At 36.1% G+C, this 21,796-nt stretch overlaps 1 protein-coding gene and 1 non-coding gene across 3 annotated transcripts in view; one reads left to right on the top strand and one right to left on the bottom strand.

The window, feature by feature from the left end:
• The window catches only part of LOC149065787 (laminin subunit alpha-1-like), a 438,052-nt gene that overhangs the window by 121,454 nt on the left and 294,802 nt on the right, over positions 1–21,796 (bottom strand). For both annotated transcript variants that reach the window (XM_089253835.1, XM_089253836.1), the window contains 2 exons: positions 17,269–17,470; positions 6,619–6,735 (listed from right to left, as the gene is read on the bottom strand). In XM_089253835.1, coding sequence (XP_089109961.1) covers positions 6,619–6,735; positions 17,269–17,470 — 319 coding nt within the window. The remainder of the gene's footprint in view (positions 1–6,618; positions 6,736–17,268; positions 17,471–21,796) is intronic.
• On the top strand, positions 12,708–12,781 carry TRNAS-AGA (transfer RNA serine (anticodon AGA)). Its single transcript has one exon. It is a non-coding gene; the product is annotated as a tRNA-Ser (tRNA).

The following is a 21,796-nucleotide window of genomic DNA, read 5'->3' as shown; positions in this document are numbered from 1 at the left end:
AACATTTGGTACTAAATTGATTTTGCTAGATTTTGGTTCGCAATGTAAATTTAAATTTCCCTTTATCATAGCAGAGGTTGATAGGCCCATAATTTGCATCGATTTTCTTGAAAAACTCAATTTAATTGTCAATGTCAGGCATCGTGTTTTAGTCTACCATATGGGCAGAACTTCCAATCAAAGTTTCTTGAGTAGTTTGACTTCTACACGAGCCATAAAAATGATTTCTAGAAATAAAAGTTACACTATATTTTATGGCAGCAGTTCTCAACCTTTTTTGACCCAGGGAGCTCCTTTTGGTATATAATTTCTATGGCGGAGTCCGTATAGACCTATTTTTTACTTATTAATCACAGTTACTGACTTATGTTACTTATTCAAAAATATTAATAATCATATTTTTTCTAATTTTTACTGGTTTTTTATTTTTATTTTCCTGGAGCACCGGTTGAGAACCACTGTTTTAGGGGATTATCAAGACATTACAAAATTGAATATGAAACCAGTTAAAATCCTTTGCAGAATACAGTGCATTGTACAGGGTGATTCTGTATGTATCCATGGGCCCCGGCATAAAAGTCTGAAGTTGTCATCACTTAAAAACATAAATGCTTACTTTTTGTAGTTTTCATCAGCAGTGGTGGTCGTGTGGTGGTGATCAAGGATGATCATGATGTTGCAGCCTTACAATCACGATATGTAAATGAAATGACCTCGAAGCCGATTGGCTTGTCTAGACACGTGGCCAGGAGTTTTCTCCTTAAATACCAGCCGTAGGATGTCACAATCTCTCTCTTTTCTCCACGCTATTACTTCAATTATTTACTTCTTGCTTTTACTACTTGAGTCGCTAAAATAAGATGATCTTGGCTTCGGTCATGAAATCTTAACAGAATGTTGTGATTGCATATAACTATTTTTCTTGTTCTCTGCGGGTCCAGTGAAGATATTTTAATGAAAATCTAATTGTTTTATAACAAGTTTTGCAGTTTTGAGATTGGTGACTAGCTGCCCACACTACGTGATGAAACCCTGAGCAGTTTATTCCTGATGAAGCTTCTAACTTGGTGCTAATGCAGATGTCCAGTATTACCTCCATCTTCTGACAGTTCACTTGGCCAAACTCTGATGGACTTTCATCTATAACAGTGGAGAGATCTTCTACCTGAAATTGGCTGCTGGTGACTTGCCTTGAAACATGGAACTCTACTTTTTGGTTGGTTCTAACAGGGTGAATGAACCTGCACGGTGATCGTGACTAAGAAACACCAACCTAGTCGGCAAATGGAATGGCGAGTTCAAAGGTTTTTTAACCCAAAATGCAATTAAATAAATATAAACATACAGGGTGATTCAGAAAAGTTTGGAAAAACTTTAAGAGGTGGTAGTACACACCAATACAAACAATTGTCATAAAAAAATGCATGGTCTAACATGAAACACAAACGTGATAGTGTGTTTCGAAATGGCCACTATGCAAACATTAAAACGACATTCCTGTTGAAATTTATCGGGAGAAAAAGAACACCATGCATGCAAATGTAACTTAGGGAAGAAGAAAGAAACCATATTACAAATCTGCGTCCTCATGAATAAAAGGTGCGGGCGCCATCCCTGTGAAGTTATTCCAGCGTGCAACCATTCTAACATACGGGATAATGGCGCACTTTAGTGATACTGAAAAAGCAGTTATGCACTTCATTTACGGACCTGAAAAAAGAAATACCACACAGGCAGCACGAATGTACATTTCCCCCACAGGCAGTTGCCCTTATGTGTGTCCCATTCATCCAGCTCAGCTCGTGGATGCCAAACGGGAACTTCAGTACATGTTGGAAAAGGGTGTCTGTAGACACTCGAAAAGCAACTGGGCTAGTCCATTGCATATGGTGCCCAAAGGCGATACAGACTGGCATCCCCCACTGGTGACTATCCTATGCTTAACCACATTACTTGCCTGGACAAATAACCAGTACTATATCTACAAGATTTTGCTCAGTGCTTGAATGGAAAGATTATTTTTTCGAAAATTGATCTTGTGAAGGCTTCTCATCAGATACTCATAAATCCTTCCGACATCCCAAAAACGGCAATCATAGGTGCAGCACAAACATTTCAGAAGTTTATACACAAGGTATTAAGAGACTTAAATTTTGTATTCACATACATTTATGATGTCCCAATTGCCAGTGAATCTATCGAGTAGCATAAAGCCCATTTAGAAATAATTTTTTATGGTTTCTGTGATTATGGGGGGTCAAGATAAATGTCAATAAGTGTAAATTTGGAATGAGTGAACTTCATTTTCTTGGTCATACAATAAATAAGGATGGGTGTGAGCCTTCCAGGGAGTGGGTCCAAACTATTGTGGATTCCCCAAAGACGAATACTGTAACTGAAATGAGACAGTACTTGGGATTGGTAATTTTTTACCACAGGTTTTTGTCCAAAACATTGCAAAAATTCTTGCACCTCTAGATGCTTTCCTGGTATGTTCCAAGAGAAAAAAGGACAAAACCCTTTGGGAATGGATATCTATCACTTCTGAAAGCTTTGAGGACTCAAAAAACGCAAAATGCTGTGCTATTGCACCACCCTTCTCAGAATGCTAAATTAGCTCTCATAACTGACTGTAGTGATTATGCCATGGGTGCCATTTTGAATTGAGTTCCTCTGGTCCGAAACTACTTGGATTTCTCCCACCATTTGATGCCCACACAAGAAAAGTACTGTACCTATAGGGAACTTTTGGCAGCCTATTCAGTGATCCAGTTTACCGGTACATGCTGGAGGCACACACGCTCCTTTGTTTTATGCACTGATCACAGCCTGCTGATGTTTGCCTCAGATCAGAAACACGAGAAAAGTTCACCATGTCACTTAAGACAATTAGATTTTATATCCCAGTTTACTAGACATTAGATTTGTTGCCAGTAAAGAAAATATAGTCGCTGATTGTTTTTCTAGAATTTCAGAGTTTGATTTCAACCTTTGAGGTAAGGAACAGGAATCAGATGGCAAAATGCAAGATATAGTTAAAGAAATTATAAAATCTGATTTAAGTATACCAAAAACTAAACTTTTTAGTACAAGTTCTCTTTAGTGTGATGTATCTGACCCAAAAATTCACCCTTACATCCCATTAATTTCACGAAAACAAGTTTTTAATTTAATTCATAACATGATGCACCCTGGCATTTTGGCAAAACAATGCCTGATTTCTGAAAATACGTCTGGTTCAATATGTATAAAGATATTAGATCGTGGTGCAAGAAGTGCATACCTTGCCAGAGGACTAAAATATCTTATTTACATAAAGGAAATGTCATAGAAATTTCCCTTATGTGATTGATATTCCAGGTGAAAGATTCTCCCATGTGCACATAGATCTTGTCTATGATCATTTGCCTATATGTCAAAGCTATAGTTACTGTTTAACTATGGTTAATTGATTTATGAGATGGCCAGAGGATATACCTCTCAAGGACAGCACAACCGAATTGGTAGACCCGTGCATTTATCATGAATTGGATCTCAAGGTATGGAATCCCGTTAAAAATTACATGTGATCAAGGATCTCAATTAGAATCTTTTCTATTTAAGGCTCTAAACCAGATACTAGGCACCGAAATATGCTGTGTAGCAACCTATAGCAGATGTGCCTACTTTTGGAATCCAGAAATCCGGACATTCTCCCGAGGGGGATCCCCCTTCCCGGCACTCATAGACTAGATGAAAAAAATCAATTTTTTTTAGAAATTTTTGTTTTAATCAATTAAGAAAAAGTTCCATTCCTCTCCCCAAGGCAGGTTCTGCATTGCCCCTGAGCAGAATATAATTCCATGTCAGTCTTTTCACGCAGAATAGAGAAATCACATCTACATACTGTTCATAAAACCTAAGATTTTCCTTTCGTGGATGCTATCAGTGATTGATAATCTTGGGTATATGAACTCTCAAAAGCTTTATATTTTGCTTTATATGTTTAAAGTTTTATATTTTCTTTCTGAAGACATATTTAATCAGAGGGAACAATAAAAAAATTTCAAAATACAAAGCTCTTGACGAAAAAACTTGTTTACCATGTGGCTGTTAATGGAATACAATAACGATTATACAGGAATTTTGGCAAGCAAGGGCTTCCTTCCCCCGATAAATAATTGCTGATAAACGCTACGTAAACAGTCACATCTTTGCCAGTTGCTTCAATATGGTCACCAACACTTTTTTTACGGTTGCTCCATGGAAATGACCACGGCTGTCCTCTATGGGTGTTTTTCCTAATGACAACAGCAGTCATTGACATCACGACAACATGAAAGCTCACATGAAATCTAATTTTCTGCCAAAATCCGGGAAAATTTTAATAAATCCAGAGAGCAGGAGGAAGGATAAAAAATTTGGAGTCTCCCGCCTAAATCCGGAGAGTTGGCAGGTCTGCTATAGTCTCAAAGGAAACAGGCTGGTTTAAATAAGCCATAGGATTTTGATGCGAAGTATTATTATGTGTCATGCAAAAGACGCCTGGATGGACATCTTACCATTGGTCCTGCTTGGTTTGTGGACAACTTGTCAGCCGCTGTGGTGGTCGAGTGGTCATAATGACGGACTCGCATTGCGGGGACCCGGGTTCGATCCCCATTGTCACCACAGTGGTAGTTGGCTGAAGTTGGTTTTCTGTGGTTCCCAACTTCAAGGCGCAAATGCGATCCGATCTCCCCGTTAAAAAGTCTTGCCACAGAGAGCAACAGCCTTACAAACAGTACAAATATTCAGTCATTACACTTCACTCACTTCACTTCTGAGATATAGATGGCAGCACTAAAAATCATACACAACACACTAGATGCGCACTCAGACTGTTAGGTACACATACTTACACTTCCGACACAACTCATTAGGTAGTAAATTGCCCATGGCGATAGACCTGAGTTGTGCTCGGCTTGAAGAAGAAGGACAACTTGTCATAAGGACTTGGGTGCCTCAGTCACTGAGTTTGCATATGGAGCAAGACTTAGGCTACCTGGAGACTTTTTTGTACAAAGTCCCACTAATAAAAATGTACCTGAGTATGTAAAGTCATTAAAACAACTGTTCCAACAAGTGAGACCAGTTTCAGTGGTCAGACATGGCAATAAAGCAATTTATGTTCCTAAAGAACTTAGTACCTGTAAGTATGTTTTTATTTGTAGGGGTCCTGGCAAAAGAGCTCTACAGCCAAAGTATGATGGTCCTTTCAAGGTGTTGGAGTGCACAGATCGTGACTATCTCATAAAGCTCCCTTTGGAAAAGAAGATTGTTGCCAAAGACAGCTTGAGGCTAATACATATTCGAGGAAGACTTTCCTGCTGAAGCTGGATCACATGACCTGTGTGAGCCTACTTATGTCATCAAGTAATGAGTTTTGCCTGCCGATTTTGTTCCATTTGACCATCAAGCTGAGTCCAGTGCAAAGACTCTGCTTCTCCGAGTACCGTACTCAGAGCAATAGAAAAGTTCATTTCTACATACTGCTGGTACACTGAGAGGGGAGTATGTGGTGTATACACATGCTAATAAGGTGACATCATACATCACTACAAGTGCAGCAAGTGATCAGGAGAGAGTCACCAATAAAAGGACTGTGCTTTTGTATTCACTCACATTTCACTTAACTTTAAATATGAAATAGTTATTATTTTGTTCATTTAAGTTTTGATTAAATAATTAAATAACCTGGCATGGCATTGGTCCTGATTTATGGTGTTGTTGCCTCACCATAAAGTTTTGTCAAACTTGATCTGCTTTATTTCAGTCACCCCAAAATATCTAGGGTTCTTAACATGTTTTTATTTACAATGTGGCAGTTATAATTATATAGCCAGGAAAATTTTAAAACCACTTAAAGGATTAAACATTGGGGGCACTCGCCAGTCTCTTTTTTTTTCTAAAGCTTTTGAACATATGATTTGAGCTATGTATGATGCTTATATTGCTGTAAGCTGATATAAGGAAAACAGAGTCATGCTTTTCATGGTATATATGGATAGCATGCTTGCCCACATTGCAAAAGGATTGGGGTTTGATTTCCATGGAAAACAGTAGACTTTTTCTTTCTGAGTAAATGAGGAAAAAGTCTCTTAAGGAAGTTGGGAAAAATCATAATATCCAGGAAAAAGTATCTTTCCTTGCTATGAATAAATTTTATGCATAAATATCAGTCCCCATTCTTACTTAAAATCACTACAAGTTTTAACATTAAATACTATGCTTGGAGCTCAACTAAGATTGCTCTAATTTGTTGTTTCACTACTTTTTTATTCAGAGATTCTACAAAGTGTATGAATAGAATCAATTTTAAAAACTTTACTAAAGCAATTATTTAAAAAAACGTGATTGCTGCAGCCCTAAGAGATAAAACAAAGTTTCTAGAAAATTGTTTAAAAAATTGATGAATGTATTATTTTATGAACTGATGCTTCTATAATAATATATTATTATTGCAATCAAATATATTAAAGTATTTTGTGTGTGAAGCTTACAGGATCCTTTAATTACTTATGATTTCAATATTTCATCCATTTCTTAATAATAACAGACTGATCAAATGAGACTTTGACACATTAAATGCATATTTACCTCAAATTTCACAGCAGCATCAATAACAGAAGCTCTTGCATTGCCCAATACATTTGCTGCTTCAATCAAAGTTTTATTGCTAATATCAATGATACCTGTTATTCGACTGACAATACCCTTTATTGAATAAAAAAAAATTTGGATACATATTCAGTTTTTATTTGAGTATGACTTCATTTGCACTATAAATGAAATTTCAGCACACATTAAATACTTTCTACTCAAAAATATTAAAAAATTAAAATATACATTAAAATTTAAATGCTATTTATAGAAAATAAACATTCTTGAAACATTCCATTTCTAAGAAAAACAATTTTTTTTTTCATACGATTTGCAGAACCTTCATAGCAACATGTATATATATTTTTTGAAATAAGGCTTGAATACATTGAATTTAAATTTTACCGTTGTTTATGATAACTTTGGAAACAAGTTGCAATGACAAAGAGATAACAAACTCAACACCCCCCCCCCCCATTAATACAAACAAGTCAAAACCCAAAGAAGCAGTCTTTTGAAAATGGCAAAAGTTATGGGACCTAGGCAACACATCAAGTGAAATTCATGTGATAGTCTTATGGTATCATGAACACACACCTATCAACTGGAGTACACAGTTCATTTCTAAAATATTTAATGTATCAAATATCTTAAATCCATAAAAACCCTGGGACACAATCGTTGATCATTGTTTATCGATACATGGTTGCATGAATATTGATAAGAATTCTTTGAGTGCACAATGCCTTCAAATGAAAATTTAAAGTCAAGTGTACAACTTTGTTTGAATGGAAATGAAAAACTTTTGAATGAACTCAATGAATTCATGTGAAATTTTGAATTTAATAGTATAAAATATGATATATCAACACATTTTATCAATTATAATTGAATCCATATTACTGTGTATGTTTTATACCAAAGATTAGAGGATCCATGAAATCAGTCATGATTGAAAAAAAGATGCAGTGAATTCTTCGAGATGCATTAAACTAAAAAAAAAAATCTCATGCTCTCTTTTTTTTTTGTAAATTATAAACAACACAAACAATTATTTGTGTCATTTACAATTTTTCAAGGATAAAAAAAAATGAGGTTGACATCAGTATTGCTAAATTCATTCCATAATAGCAATTTGATTTTTCTGAAGGATTTCAGAAATTTTTGCCAATTAAAAAGAAAATCGGGTGAACACTCTAGTGAAGTTTTACAAAGTTGCATAACCTTGATATTAGAGCAACATTTCAAAATGCTGTCATAAAAATTTCCATGACTATTCCTATAAGCAATTGTATACGTGAGCAAAGTTTTTTCCTTTTGGAAAGATTGAAGTCTATACCCTAAAAACTGTATTAGATCAAAACAATTGAAAGTGAAATTGCTTCAAATTTACAATATTATGAACTCAATAGAGACTTTGCAGCACTGAAGTCAAGGAAAAAAAGTCAATTTTAGTGACTGTTTTGACCCATACACAAATTTGATACTGCATCCTGTTAAATAAATACCTGACAGAAATTCATACTTTTCATCAATTTGTAAAGGGGATGTGCTACTATATAATATAGTCTATGATAATTATTCATTAATTTTGATTCCTGAATAATATCTAAATGTTTTTTTACATGCAAATATACGCTAGTTGTAAAAAAATAGATCCTCGCTGCATCTTTATATACTCAGTTCCCGAAAAATTAGGAACACCCCTTGTAGTGTTCTTTCTGTAGCGCGTCTCTCAGTTGAGAACCTTGACGTAACAATATGGTATAAGGCTTGAAAGCGCAAGAAGAAGAAAAGCCTCAGGAGACGGAAGATTGCAAAAACAAAATTGGCCATTCGAAAATAAACGGGGGGGGGGGGGGGAGAATGGAGTGAAAAAGCGATCGAGTAGAATCGGTGTCTCATGTTTACGTTCTTATTCTAATTGTTTTATTAATAAATTTCTGCTTATGTTTGTCATGATGAGTGCTCACTATTCGAAGAACACAAGGTCACTACACCCCTCATTCAAAATTTGTCCATACAGCATGTGCGCTGCTAACGTAATAAACTGGTTTGCTGATAAAAAACTTTCTCCTGGACAGAAGCACCAGTTAACATTGCAATTTGCCTGTTCATGAAGAAACCAAGCAATTTGAGTGACTTTGAACATGGCGTGATTGCGGGCGCCAGAAGGGGCAGTTCCAGTATCTCCGAAACCGCTAACCTTCTCAGCTTTTTTCACACAACAGTATCTCCAGTTTTCAAAGAATGGCAGCTAAGCCAAAAAACTTTGAATGGAAAGTGGAAAAAAGTTGGTGGAAATCGCTTGTAAATGAAAGAGATATGAGGCGACTGACATGCATTGTGTGCAGCAACAGAAGATCTACAACGCAACAAACTGCAGTGCAATACAACTCAGGATCATTGCAAAGTATATCGGTATGCTCTACAAGATGGATCTTGAAACAAATTGGTTTTAATAGTCGGTGACCACCAAGAGTCCCTTTGATTGTGCTCCAAAATCAAATAAAATGGCTTTTATGGGCTAGAGAACGCCGATATTCGACACTTGATGAATAGAACAAGGTTTTTTTGTCTGCCAAGTCAAGATTTCTTCTCCATGATGCTGACGGCAGGATCTGTGTGTGGCACAAGCAGCAAGAAGCCATGGATCAGGCATGCCACATAATTGCTGTATGCAAAAGGGGGGGGTTCTAACCCCCCCCCCAGGCTGAGATTATAGTGTTATTTTGCAGGAAAAAACTTACTCCCCCCCCCCTGAGAAGAATAAAAATTGAATCCCCCTGAGAAAATTCTGCGTACGCCTATGTGCCACATGACAACTGTTCAAGCGGGTGGCAGTGGAATCATGGTCTGGGGAGCATCGTTGCTGACTACATGCACCCATTTATGGCCATAATGTTTCCTGATGATAATGGCTATTCCCAGCAGGACAATGCACTCTCCTATGGGGCTGGAATTATCTAAGATTGGTGTGATAAACATGATTCTGAGTTTCAATTGCTTCAATGGCCCCCTCAGTCACCCAATCTTAATACAATTGAGCATTTGTGGGATGAGGTTGAAAGGTGTGTTGAAAGCTTAGAAACACCATCTTCTAATCTGAGGGAATTAAGAGCTGCCATTTTGTTAGTATGGGTTAATATTCCTCCTCAATGGTTTTAGCAACTTAGAGTCCAGGCCCCTAAAGGAATATCTGCTGTCATCAAAGCCAGAGGAGATCCCACACAATATTAGTAGTGAGTAGCAATGTGTTCATAACTTTTTGCCACTGGGTGTATATTGTTTGTTTATATTTTCATCATGGTTATATTCAAAGACAAAATTATGAGTTTATTCTGCATATTTAGTTTCCACATGTCGTTGAATTTTCAAATGCAAAATTGATTACTTTGATGAAAGTGCAAAGTAAGTCAATGCCATAGTATATATAAGAATTTATTTTGATAATAATTATACATAACTGTTGCATGATTTCATGCCATTTTTACCTGAACTTATGGAAAAAGATAGCTGGCAGCACCTGTAAAAAACAAACATTCACAACTCTGATAACATAACCTCAAACAATTATGTATAAGTATCCCTCCCCCCTCAAATTTATGTTTGCCCCGGGCCCAACCTTAGGATGAACTGCTTGCCCAGGATGACAAATTGGACGGAATGTGAAAGCCAGGGACTTCCAGCAATCTATAGAAATTTTTTTTTGGATTCTTTTCACCTGCTGTACGTATATATTTATGTCCAAAAAAAGTTAAGGTGTTTGTTTCTGTGTCTTTGGTTTTTTACCCTTCTCTTTTCTTAATCTCATTATTCATCTAGTACCGATATCTGAAATGTTGTATCATGAAAAGCAATTCATGCATAAAATAGTTAGCATAAATGTTAGAATACAAAAATTAAAAGATCAAAAACTTAGATTGCAGCTCCAGTGGTTCATTCTCTGATAAGGTCATGTGTCTGCCTCCTATTAAAGGAATTATATCTGAATGCTCCTAGGTTTAAGCTGATTACAGCTAGTGTTGCTGTAATCAGCACAACCAAATTGCCTCAAAGCAGAATATGTTGTAATCTGTGACGTATTGCAAGAAAATCAGTGCTACTGCAGAACACACAATCTGGAAAAATTTTAAGAAAAATGTAGAAAACTATATATTATGGGTCAGCCGAGGGCTTGTTGCAGAACAATGCAAAACATTCTGCCTTAGGCCGGCCAATAAAGTCACCGATTGGTCAATAACCTTATTGGTTAGATTTTTCAAGTTTTATAAAAGGGATTTTATCAAACTTTTACAGTGTAATACCGGCCTTAGGGCCAAATTGACACTAATGATCTTAATGATAAAAATAGAGCCTTAAGTAGGAAAAGCGAGGAGGGCGGGTCTGATGCAGAGGGCGCTGGATCAAGGCTGCCATGTTTATTCTTTATTCATTCAAAATTATGTGGGGATATGCCAAAATGGATACTTGACCCAGATGACAAACTCAGTTTTTGCTTCTAGATCCTGCCCTGGATAAAAATTTCTTTCATATATCTGATAAAAGAAATAACATCATAACGTATCAATTTGAATATTTTAAATATTTAAATTACAATCTTTAGGTTTTATTATTCAGGTAGGGCTGGTGCCGGGTGTCAGACTACATTTGTCAAATTAATCAAAATGTAATTCACTTTCACGCTCGACAGCTTGTTCAAGAGATTATTTTTTGCTCACTTGTTTACAGTCATCATTTTCCAGATTTAAATTTTTGTATGATGTTCTGAGGAGGTATCTACATGAAAACACGTATATTACATGAAAATAATTATTGAGAACATTTTTTGTATGAATTTTACAATTCACATTTTTAAAATATTTTTATAAAGGTCAGCTTTTAATGAAAAAACATGACTTTTTGATTTGAGCCTTTGTGTGTGTGTTTGACAGCCAGGGTAAGCACACATTTTGGAACCCCCCTATGTAATGTAGAAAAAGCACTTTGAGGGTGAATTTGAAGCCCCTTCTCTCTGGTTCAGTGCCCAGGGGACCAGATCCTGCTGCTCCCTCCTAATTGTGGCCCAGATTCCAACAATTTAGTTATTGGAAATTATTATTTAAAATATAATTTTTGATCATTAATTTAATCCAACTCATCAGTAGGATCCTGAAATATAAAAAAAAAAATGAGCGTAATAAAGTGAGTTATTTCTAGACATTTTAATTTTCTACTCCATCATATATACTGCATGAATAATTTTCACCAAAACTGCTATTCACCTGTTGGTAAAGGCAATCAAATGTTCACTACGACTGCCAGAGTATTTCTGTTCACAACACAAAAAGTTCATAAGTTATAGAGCGACTATATTAATTTTTTCAGGGGGGGGGGGGAATCACAAATTTTTTTTTAAGGGCCGCAAAAATCCCAAGCCGGGCCCTGACTATACAGTATGTTCAAATATCGTAATCCCACCCTGGCCCTGAGACCCTTGGAGTAGATAATTTAGCATTAAAAAGGTGTTCATTATTTTTTTATAATTATTAAAAAATTCAACCTCAAAAGGAAAAAAAATAATATGATGGCTTATCAACGGAAGCTTTAATGCAGATAATGTTATCTAACATAATTAAGAATGGTGGAATAATTCTGCAAAGGTTTTAACAACTGGCTGTTGCAAAGATATATTTTGGAAAAAGAGAAAATTCAACTGCCCCTGCGGTGAATCGAACCCACGTCCTTTCACTTTCCGGGTAAACGCCCTAGACCACTAGACTACAGAGGCACCGAATCTGTCAATCTTTCCTTGGAGCTCATGCACACTGAAAGGGACCGTACATGGACGGCCGGACCAGACTCGGGTCAAGCTCACAACTACTGACGCTGCCACCAGATAGCGACTTATACAAGGATGACGTCACTCTCCGCTACCATACGAAGGTTTTAACAACTGACTGTTGCGAAGATATATTTTGGAGTTGTCAGTAGTTGTGTGTGTGTGTGTGTGTGTGAGAGCTTGGCCCCCCTGAGTCTGGTCCGGCCATCTATATACGGTCCCTTTCAGTGTACACGAGCTCCAAGGAAAGATTGAGAGATTCTGTGCCTCTGTAGTCTAGTGGTCTAGGGCATTCACCCAGAAAGTGAAAGGACGTGGGTTCGATTCCCCACAGGGGCAGTTGAATTTTCTCTCTTTCCAAAATATATCTTCGCAACAGCCAGTTGTTAAAACCTTCGTATGGTAGCGGAGAGTGACGTCATCCTTGTGTGAAATAATTCTGGACCTAAAAATAGGCAGTATCTTTACAGCAGGACATATTATGGTCAAGTTAGTTTGTTCGGTAAACAACAGTGCATGGCTTTGGACGGTTGAAAAATCAGGTTCTTAGGTAAAGCACTTTCACTATGAAAGGTTTCGATAGCTGGATGATGCGAAGATAAATCCAGGAAAGAAAATTCAACTGGCTTTGTGGGGAATCAAACCCGCATCCTCTCACCAGCCAGGTAAGTGCCTTAGACTACTAGACTACAAAGTCAATGAATCCTTTTTCCTTAGGGCTTGTGTGCACTGAACAGTGCTGTACATGGACAGACAGTCCTAATTTAGGACAAAGCTCACAATTGCTGACATTGCCACCAGTTGGCGACTTATCAGATGATGATGTCACTCTCTGCTTTTACTACAAAGGTTTTGCATCAGCCAGCTATTGAAACTTTTGTAGTACCATATTTTCCTCTGTATAATCAGCGGATTATCTGTTGAAAAGTGGTTAAAAATTAAAAAAATTCAGATTATCTACCACTATGGCACTCTGCAGAAAATGATGTTATTTGATGATAAATACTATGTTATCAGCCTGATAAGTATGTTGATGAGTCTGAATTTGAAGGTTTTTGATTGAAAAATTAAATAATGTTTGTTATAAAAAAAAAATTATGTTTTATGTAAAATATGTTTTGCATAATGTAAATTATGTTTTAAGTAAAATATGTTTTGCATAATGTAAAATATGTTTTATGTAAATTATGTTTTAAGTAAAATATGTTTTGCATAATGTAAAATATGTTTTATGTAAAATATGTTTTATGTAAAATATGTTTTATGTAAAATATGTTTTATGTAAAATATGTTTTGCATAATGTAAATTATGTTTTATGTAAAATATGTTTTGCATAATGCAAAATATGTTTTGTGTGTAAACTATTATTATTTTTTAAATCCTACGGATAATACATTGCCGCGGATTATACTTTGCTTCTTTTTCTTTCTTCAGATTTTGCATGCGGATTATCTGCCACTGCAGATTATACACAGGAAAATACGGTAATAGTGGAAAGTGACATAATCTTTGGGAAAGTGCTTTCAGCCTCCCACAAGGGTGTCTAATAGGCTATCAGTCTACACATGAGGCTTTGAAACCCGGATGGAAGGTAAGCTTGAACCACCCCTGGTGTTTGAGATATTATTGAAGTATTCCAGATTATAAGTGAGATGGATGATGAAATACTGTTATACTGTCATGTGCTTCAACTTGGGGACACCAGTTTCAGTCAGTCAGCAACAACTCCAGGTTGTTTGTGTTGCAGGAAGTTTTTTTCAAACATGACTGTAAATGTATGCAATAGCTTACCTTCTGTTGTCATGAATGCAGGGTCGGTTCAGGACATTTTGTGGGCAGTGTAACTAAATAATATTTTAGTGATAAGAAATTGTCCAAACAAATCACCCCCCCCCCCCTTCAGTTGGCACCGTAAGAAATCGGCTGCTTCAGTTGGTGTCTTCTGTGGCCACGAAGTTCATAGGATTCAAGGTCTGGCCCTGCATGAATGCCCCAGAACAGATGCCTTAAAAAGGAAATTTGATAAGCTTGGCAGGGGCAATCGAGAAGCTATTCAAACTAAAAATGAATGAGAACCACATTCTTATATGCAGTGTATCATGCCTTCAGTTGTTTTATAGAATTTTTTTTCTGAATTATTCCTAACTTTAAGTTGTTGAATTTAGGTTATGACAACCACTTTTTAAAGGCTTTTTCCAACATTTTTCTTTACTTAATTTTTATATATAGTGTCTTATATTTTTTAATATTTTAACTGTTTTGGTTTTTTTGATCCATCCCCCCCCCCATTCACTTTGTTGGGCAATTTACCTGTTGTGACTTCAGATTTTGTATTTTTATTTAATAACTTTCTCACTAAATTAAAAATTTTGTTTTCTGGGCCTCATTGAAGTTCTGGTGAGCAGAACCATCAGATGAAAATTTTTGATAAATTTGGATTTCTGTTTCCATTTGTCATTTGATTTTTTTTCATACATCCATGGTTTACTTTTTGTTTTGCATCTTATCCATATATCTGATTTATTTATTTTGTATCTAATACCTGCAAGTTCATATATCAAATTTGTATTTTATTTTTGTTCAAATTTTTTTATCTTTGTATTTAACATAGTTGGACTTCATGTGCACTGCATGGCAAAATGTTGGGGCGGGCGGGACAATTGATTTAATCCAGGCTCAGCCTAAACACACACACACACAGTCTCAGAAATGTTTTGCCTTCAACCAGTGTCAGGGTGTTCCTCCTGAAGAAGAGACCAGCACTGGCTCTGTATATTTGTCAGCACCTTTATATTAGATAGAAGAAGAGTAGTGACAGTCACTCCTATAAACATATTGACTAGAATTGGGTTACAACCAATCTTATAAACATTACTACATTAAAAATACATACATTATCTGTATAAAAAGCTCCTTTATTGAATTTTGAGCAGTCTCATTTTTAGCACTATGGATTAAACATTGATGAAACTAAAACTAAATTGGTGATAATTTGGCCTTTAATATTTACATTTTGTCGTATGAATTCCAAAGTAAGTTACGTTGTTAGTAAGTTAAATCACATTAGTTTATTCCTCTGTAGACCTTTAGCCTCATAACTGTTTTGACATGAGCACAGCCACCAAATTTTGTATCAAAATGGGATATCACGGAAACTCATAAATGAAGTTTACTATCTTGAATTTCCCGTTTTGAAAGCGAAAAAAAGAAAACAAAAGGAATTCCACAACTGAAATTTCCCTATCTAGCTTGGAAAGATTTATAAGAGTTATAGAATTACAATAAATTTCATACCTTTCAGGCTGTTATGCCGTGTTCCAGGCTTGTTTGAAGCAGACATTTCATCCACTACTGCGGTGGATATCTTCAGTGCTGTTTTTGATGAGCGAGGAAAGTAAATGACCTCCTTGGATGACCGTTGTCCACTGACACTTTTGCTGGAGATGCAGAAGGATCAACTCCATTGTTGTGACATCTAGCAAGTGATATGTTGATCAATTGGTTTGTAGATCGTGGAAATGTTGTGTTTCCAAAGTACGAAATCGATTCAGTCAGTGACATTTCTTACATATGGGAGGTAAGCTGCGCTAATCTTGTTTGGAACATCCTGGGATTTTTTGTTGGGTCTTCTGGGGAGGATAGCTCTCCTGAGGTGTATATTCATTTGATTGCAAGGCTCGGTCAAAATGATCTAGTTCTTCGTTGAGGTTATCTTGTTTGGCATGGTGGATGAGAGTTTTTAGTGCTGCACGTTTTTGTCCTGGATGGTGATTCATTGCCTTGTGAAGATACCAGTCTGTATGTGTAGGTTTGCAGAAAACAGTATCCCAGAGTACCGTCATGCTTCGTGGAGATGGAAACGTCCAGGATAGGTAATTGCCAGTTGTTTTCTTTTTCCATAGTAAATTTAATCTGATAATGCTGTCGGTTGAATTGTCCCAAAATTTCATTTAATGCCTCCTCACCATGTGGCCACACAAAGAATGTGTCATTGACGTAGCTAAACCAAGTCATTTGATGCTGGGGGGGGGGGGATCAATGCCCTTTTTTCTCAAAGTACTCTATAAATAGATCTGTGGCAACAGGACTGAGAGGAGCTACCCATAGCTAAGACATCAGTCTGTTCGTATATTTCGCCATTCCACTTCAAGTAGGTGGTCACCAGGACATGCTGTAACAGATTGATGAGATTCCTTGAAAAGTTATGATCAATAATTTTGATAGAGACTGGGACAGGAATGTTGGTGAAGAGCGAAGTGACATCAAAACTCACTAGAATGTCGCTTAGCTGATGTGTAATCCCATGGAGTTTTTGTATGAAGTGAGAGGAATCTTGAGAATAGTGAGATAGTTAAGCACAGAGATAATTTTAACAGGAAGCAAGATATGGCACCTGACAATTCGAAAGACCAAGATCAGGATGGTTAGAAAATCAACTCTTCTGAATTTGAACCCCTCTTCAAATTTGAAGACCCCACCCACCCAATCAGAAATCGCCACATTCCATCAACATCAACACGTCACTTGCTTGACGTCACAACAATGAAGTTGACCTTTCCACATCTCCAGCAAAAGTGTCAGTGGACAACGGTCATCCAAGGGGAGGTCATTTAGTCTCCTCACTCATCAAGAACAGCACCAAAGATGTCCACCAAAGTAGTGTATGAAATGCCTGCTTCAAAGAAGCTTGGAACATAGCATAGCAGCCCAAAAGGTATGAAATTTATTACGAGCTCCAGCTGCAAAAGCCTACCTTCTCTTTTCAGTTATAGAATTATTTTATTAAAAAGTTTCATCACCATTAATATAGAAAAACAAAACGTACTTCTACTTCATCTAGGCGTAATTTACTTCGAAGTATTGTTTCTTTTGCTTTTTCAGCTGGTTTATGCACATCTTCAGTGATTTTCTCTACAAGTTCTCCAAGCAAAGCATCCAGGTGATCCATTCTTTTCTTTAATTCATCAATTTGGTGTCCACGACCTCTTGTCAACTTCTTAATTTTTTCCAGCAAATTCAAAGCTTTTCTATCAATACACACATCAATGATAAATAAACCTCTATTTTTTACTAATAAAAACTATCTGGAAGAAACATTCACATAACTTATATAGCCAAACCTTATCATAAGGTTACTTCAACACTTCTTCTAAATTAATCCTAACCATGATCAACAATCTTATTTCAATTTACTACAACAAAGTAAAGAAAATTATCTCAAAACTAAACACACAGCTGAGTTATTAAGACAGTTTAAGTGTTAGCTAGTTTTATCTTAATGGTTTATTTTCTTGTTTATTAGTGATAGAATGTACAACATAAACTGTTTAAAATAAAATGTATAATATAAAACTAGAGTTATACTTATAATATAATATATACTAGAGAGAGATGTGCTATTTTCTCAGCCATGAAACATCAAGGGAAGCCACTTTCTGGTTGTTGATGCTGGGATGAACTTCTATGAGACTTTGAAATAGGTGTGATTTCATCACACCTATTTCTAATGTTCAATCGTTCTATTTTTTAAATTTTAAAATGGGACTTTTTTTTCCTATTAACCCTTTAAAGGCCGGACTATGAACAAAATCACTTATTGTTTTTAAATTTGAAGTCCTTTTGCCTGCCTATACATAGATCAACTTTGAAATTTGAAGAAAAAAAAATTTATTTGTTTTTCACGATGTTCCATAAATGGGACATTGGCACTTGGGGAGAGGCAAAAGGGAAAACTGGTATCACCTATATTCTCACAATTTTTTATTGCCGGAGTACAGTTATCACACAAAATTTTCTATTTTCTAGTACCAATTCAAATTCGCAACATATACCAATTTTTTTAACACAAAATGTGCAAGAAATTCAATTTTTTTTCTAATGTCCATGATAAAAGAAGGAAAACATCTTTGATGAACCCGTTTGTCACATTGGTATCATTTAGTATTTTTCTGCAAACCGCACCCTGTCCTTGCATTGCAGACACAATGTAATGGCCATCAAATGACCAGGTATCTTTTTTCAGTTGACAAAGTGGATCTGGAGGAATAATTAATCCCTCCTTTGTTCATAGAAGTTTCATTGTCATTTCTCTTCGGAATTCCAAATGTGAAATACGATCTGCTTTTCGCAACTCTGAATGAAGTTTCTAATGTGCTATAATGGTCATACAGCAAATTTTTGGAATCCAGAGCTGAGGTTTTCATCGGATTCTAGGAAGAATTTCTTTATCCTATGCAATGGTTTTTTCTGTGTTTGTTTTTTCAGATTGCTCAAAACTGTCTTGCCTTTTCTTGAAATGTTCACATGAGTGTTGCACTTTTTCTGCCCTACATCTTTTGAAGAACACGTTTTGGGAGTTCCTAATACCTCATCCTCGTTGTTGCAAAATAAATCTAGCATTCCAGCATTTCATATACATCAGTTGGAACTGTTGTCACTAGATCTTTTTCAACAATAACAACTTCATCGGTGATGTTCTCATTTTCATTAACAAGTGGCATATATCTGTGAGTTATAAATATATATATTTAAAAGTTTCTAAATATCCTACAGCTTCTTCCAATGTGAGATATGTTTTGGACATGGTTACATACAGCACAAGACTATCTATGATTGCCGATCTCAGATTGATTAGTGTGCGGTTCACAAAAACATGCATTTCTAAGAATGCAAGAATAAAAAAGTACTCACCAAATATAATTATGAAAAATTCAACCCTGAAAACACATTCCTGTGGGCCATATTACCCATAATTCGCCCCTATACACATGTCGAATGATGACAACATCCTGGGGTTGGAAGCAGCGCACTCAGGGATGGGCTTAATTATTTTTACAGTATTGTGCAAAAAAAAATTGCAGTCCCTCTGAACAGAGATTTTCCAATACCCCATGGTGTCCATGGGTACTCTGGTGCCTGCCTCCGTTTAACGAATACCGTTATAGCAAAAATATCGTTTTAACGAACAGTTTTCTAATCCTTCAGATAAGTTTACATAGGGACATTTTTAAATATCCTGGAATTCCTTTATAATGAAATTTCGTTATAATGAAGTGATTTCTACGATCTCTTAGAGTTCGTTATAATGGGATTCGACTGTACTTCGTAGTCATAAAAAATTATCATTTGGCAAATAAATATGGACAAAAGTGTCTGCTTTCCAGTGAAAAAATTGTGAGTGCGCCCCCAGGAACTTGAAGGGGCTCTCAGGCCTAGAAAACTGATTATCTATCCAGACCCTCAACCTTAGTGCTCCTCTAACATGGACTGAATTTTAAGCTATTGCTTTGCTAAGAAGTTGAAGTCAAGATGTAATCAAAATATTTTTATCCCCTTTTTCGGCCCGGTGTGGCCGCACCATTCGCACCTGCCTAAGTCCGGCCCAGAGTGAACTGCACATTACATATCTCTAGAATCCCGCTCTTTTGTAAGGTTTTTTCTATTGTTACTGTTCCATTTATGGAACAGTAACAATAGAAAAAAATAATTGGTTTACTTTGATTGATATATCAAGTGGTAGAAACACACAAAATAATTTTTTCAAAATTGAAATTTTGGCGAATTTTAATTGAAATGGGGAAAAAGTGCCCAAAAAAATGTCAAATTTCAAATTCTGTCAAAAAAGTTTATATTAACCTGAAGTTTCCAAATTTATTTCAAAAAATACTTTGAACTCTTCTTTATACACGATAAAAAACCAGAAATGTTTGAATCAATTTTTATCTGATATTTTTGTAAATAAAAACTATGGCTTTTAAACGGTTAAGCTAAAATCCTTCATTTTTGTTATTTAGCCATTGCGAGGTGTTAGAATGTGACTGAAATATATATCACAAATTACGATATTTTTTAAATGTACAATACATTTCATATACATTTGGAGAAAGTCCCTCAAAAAATGAATTTGAATCTGGTCTCCTGAAAGAAATCTATCAAGAACTGAAGGAAAGGGCTTTTTTCGTCATATGTAGTTCACTATAGGAAGGCAATTGCAAAAGCAACTCCACACTTACATCAATCACAGTGTACACTATGGACAAATTATATATATCACTAAGTACAAAAATGCTTGTCAACAAGAGAGTGATGAGAGAACACTTTCTAGTCTCCTACATAGTCTTGTAGTCAGGGCTGCAACTAGGGGGAGCTGACGGGTCTCATGCCCCAGGTGCTAGACATGAGGAGGTGCAAATTTCATTCTGAAACCTCTCCTTCAACATTACAAGGGGGCGTCAAAATGCGCGCTTGTCCCGGGTGACCAAGCATCTAGTTGCGGCCCTGCTTGTAGTCTGATAATGATAACGTGCGGGAAAAATAAGTTTGGTTAAACTTTAGCTTCAGAATGAGCAAAAAACTTTTTGACAGGAAAAAAAATTATGATAACATTAACCAAAGTCCCAATAACTATAAAAAAAAATTTTCCCATGTAACAATATTGGTCCGTTCCATTCTTTGGAATACAATACCCAAATGATAATGTTAGCCATGATTTTAATAAGTGCTGACTTTACTTTAATACAGAATTAATACATGTGTTCATTCAAATTTTTTTATAATGTGCTTTCCATTGGCATATACTTATTAATTTTCTGGTATTTTTATTTTATCACGCATAAAACAAGTGAAAATTAACCACCATCTAAAAGTAGGGCAAGAATCCATTAGAAGGCACGTAAACTACATGGGCAAATTTGAAGGGTTACCCTGAAATTCTGTGATAATGGTCTGAATTATTTCACAACTTTGCCCCTATCAACAGCACTAAATACATTTGAGATCCCAACATTGATACAAATACAAAAACAAATCCCACACAAGGCAAATTGCCCAGTGAGGTGGCTAAGAAAAGATGCCCATAAAAAATATAGATGTCAAATATAACTAAAATATAGCAACCCAATACAAAAGCATATATCGCAAAAGACTATACTGCAGTAACTAATGCTATATAATGCACTGCCCATAAAAAGATTATGGTTGTCTTATTCTAAGTATGAATAGCTTCTCGATTTATCCCAGTATGCTATCATACTTCTTTTGAAACATGTCAATTGTGATAGAATTAGACCCAGCCACAATACGTCGCAAGGCATCCTTAATTGTCTGAACTGCACGTTCGGCTTGGCCATTTCCTGCCGGTCTTCGAGGAGCTATGAGCACTCTGCGAATAGCATTTCTGTGCAGGAACTCTCCATACTCTTCAGATTTGAAGGGCGTGCCATTGTCCGAAACAATAGCATCAGGAATTCCGTGAACGGCAAATATGTCTCGGAGTTCATCTATAGTAGATGCTGCAGTAGTAGACAACATTTCTTTCACTTCAGTCCACTTGGAGTAGCAATCGATAAGAATCT

The sequence above is a fragment of the Pholcus phalangioides genome, unplaced genomic scaffold, assembly GCF_987345545.1.
Source record: "Pholcus phalangioides strain wild (caught in Gottingen) unplaced genomic scaffold, Ppha-v1.0 ptg000039l_1, whole genome shotgun sequence".
Lineage (NCBI taxonomy): Eukaryota > Metazoa > Arthropoda > Arachnida > Araneae > Pholcidae > Pholcus > Pholcus phalangioides.
The sequence above is the reverse complement of the archived record's forward strand: the minus strand, read 5'-3'. Positions and strand labels throughout refer to the sequence as shown.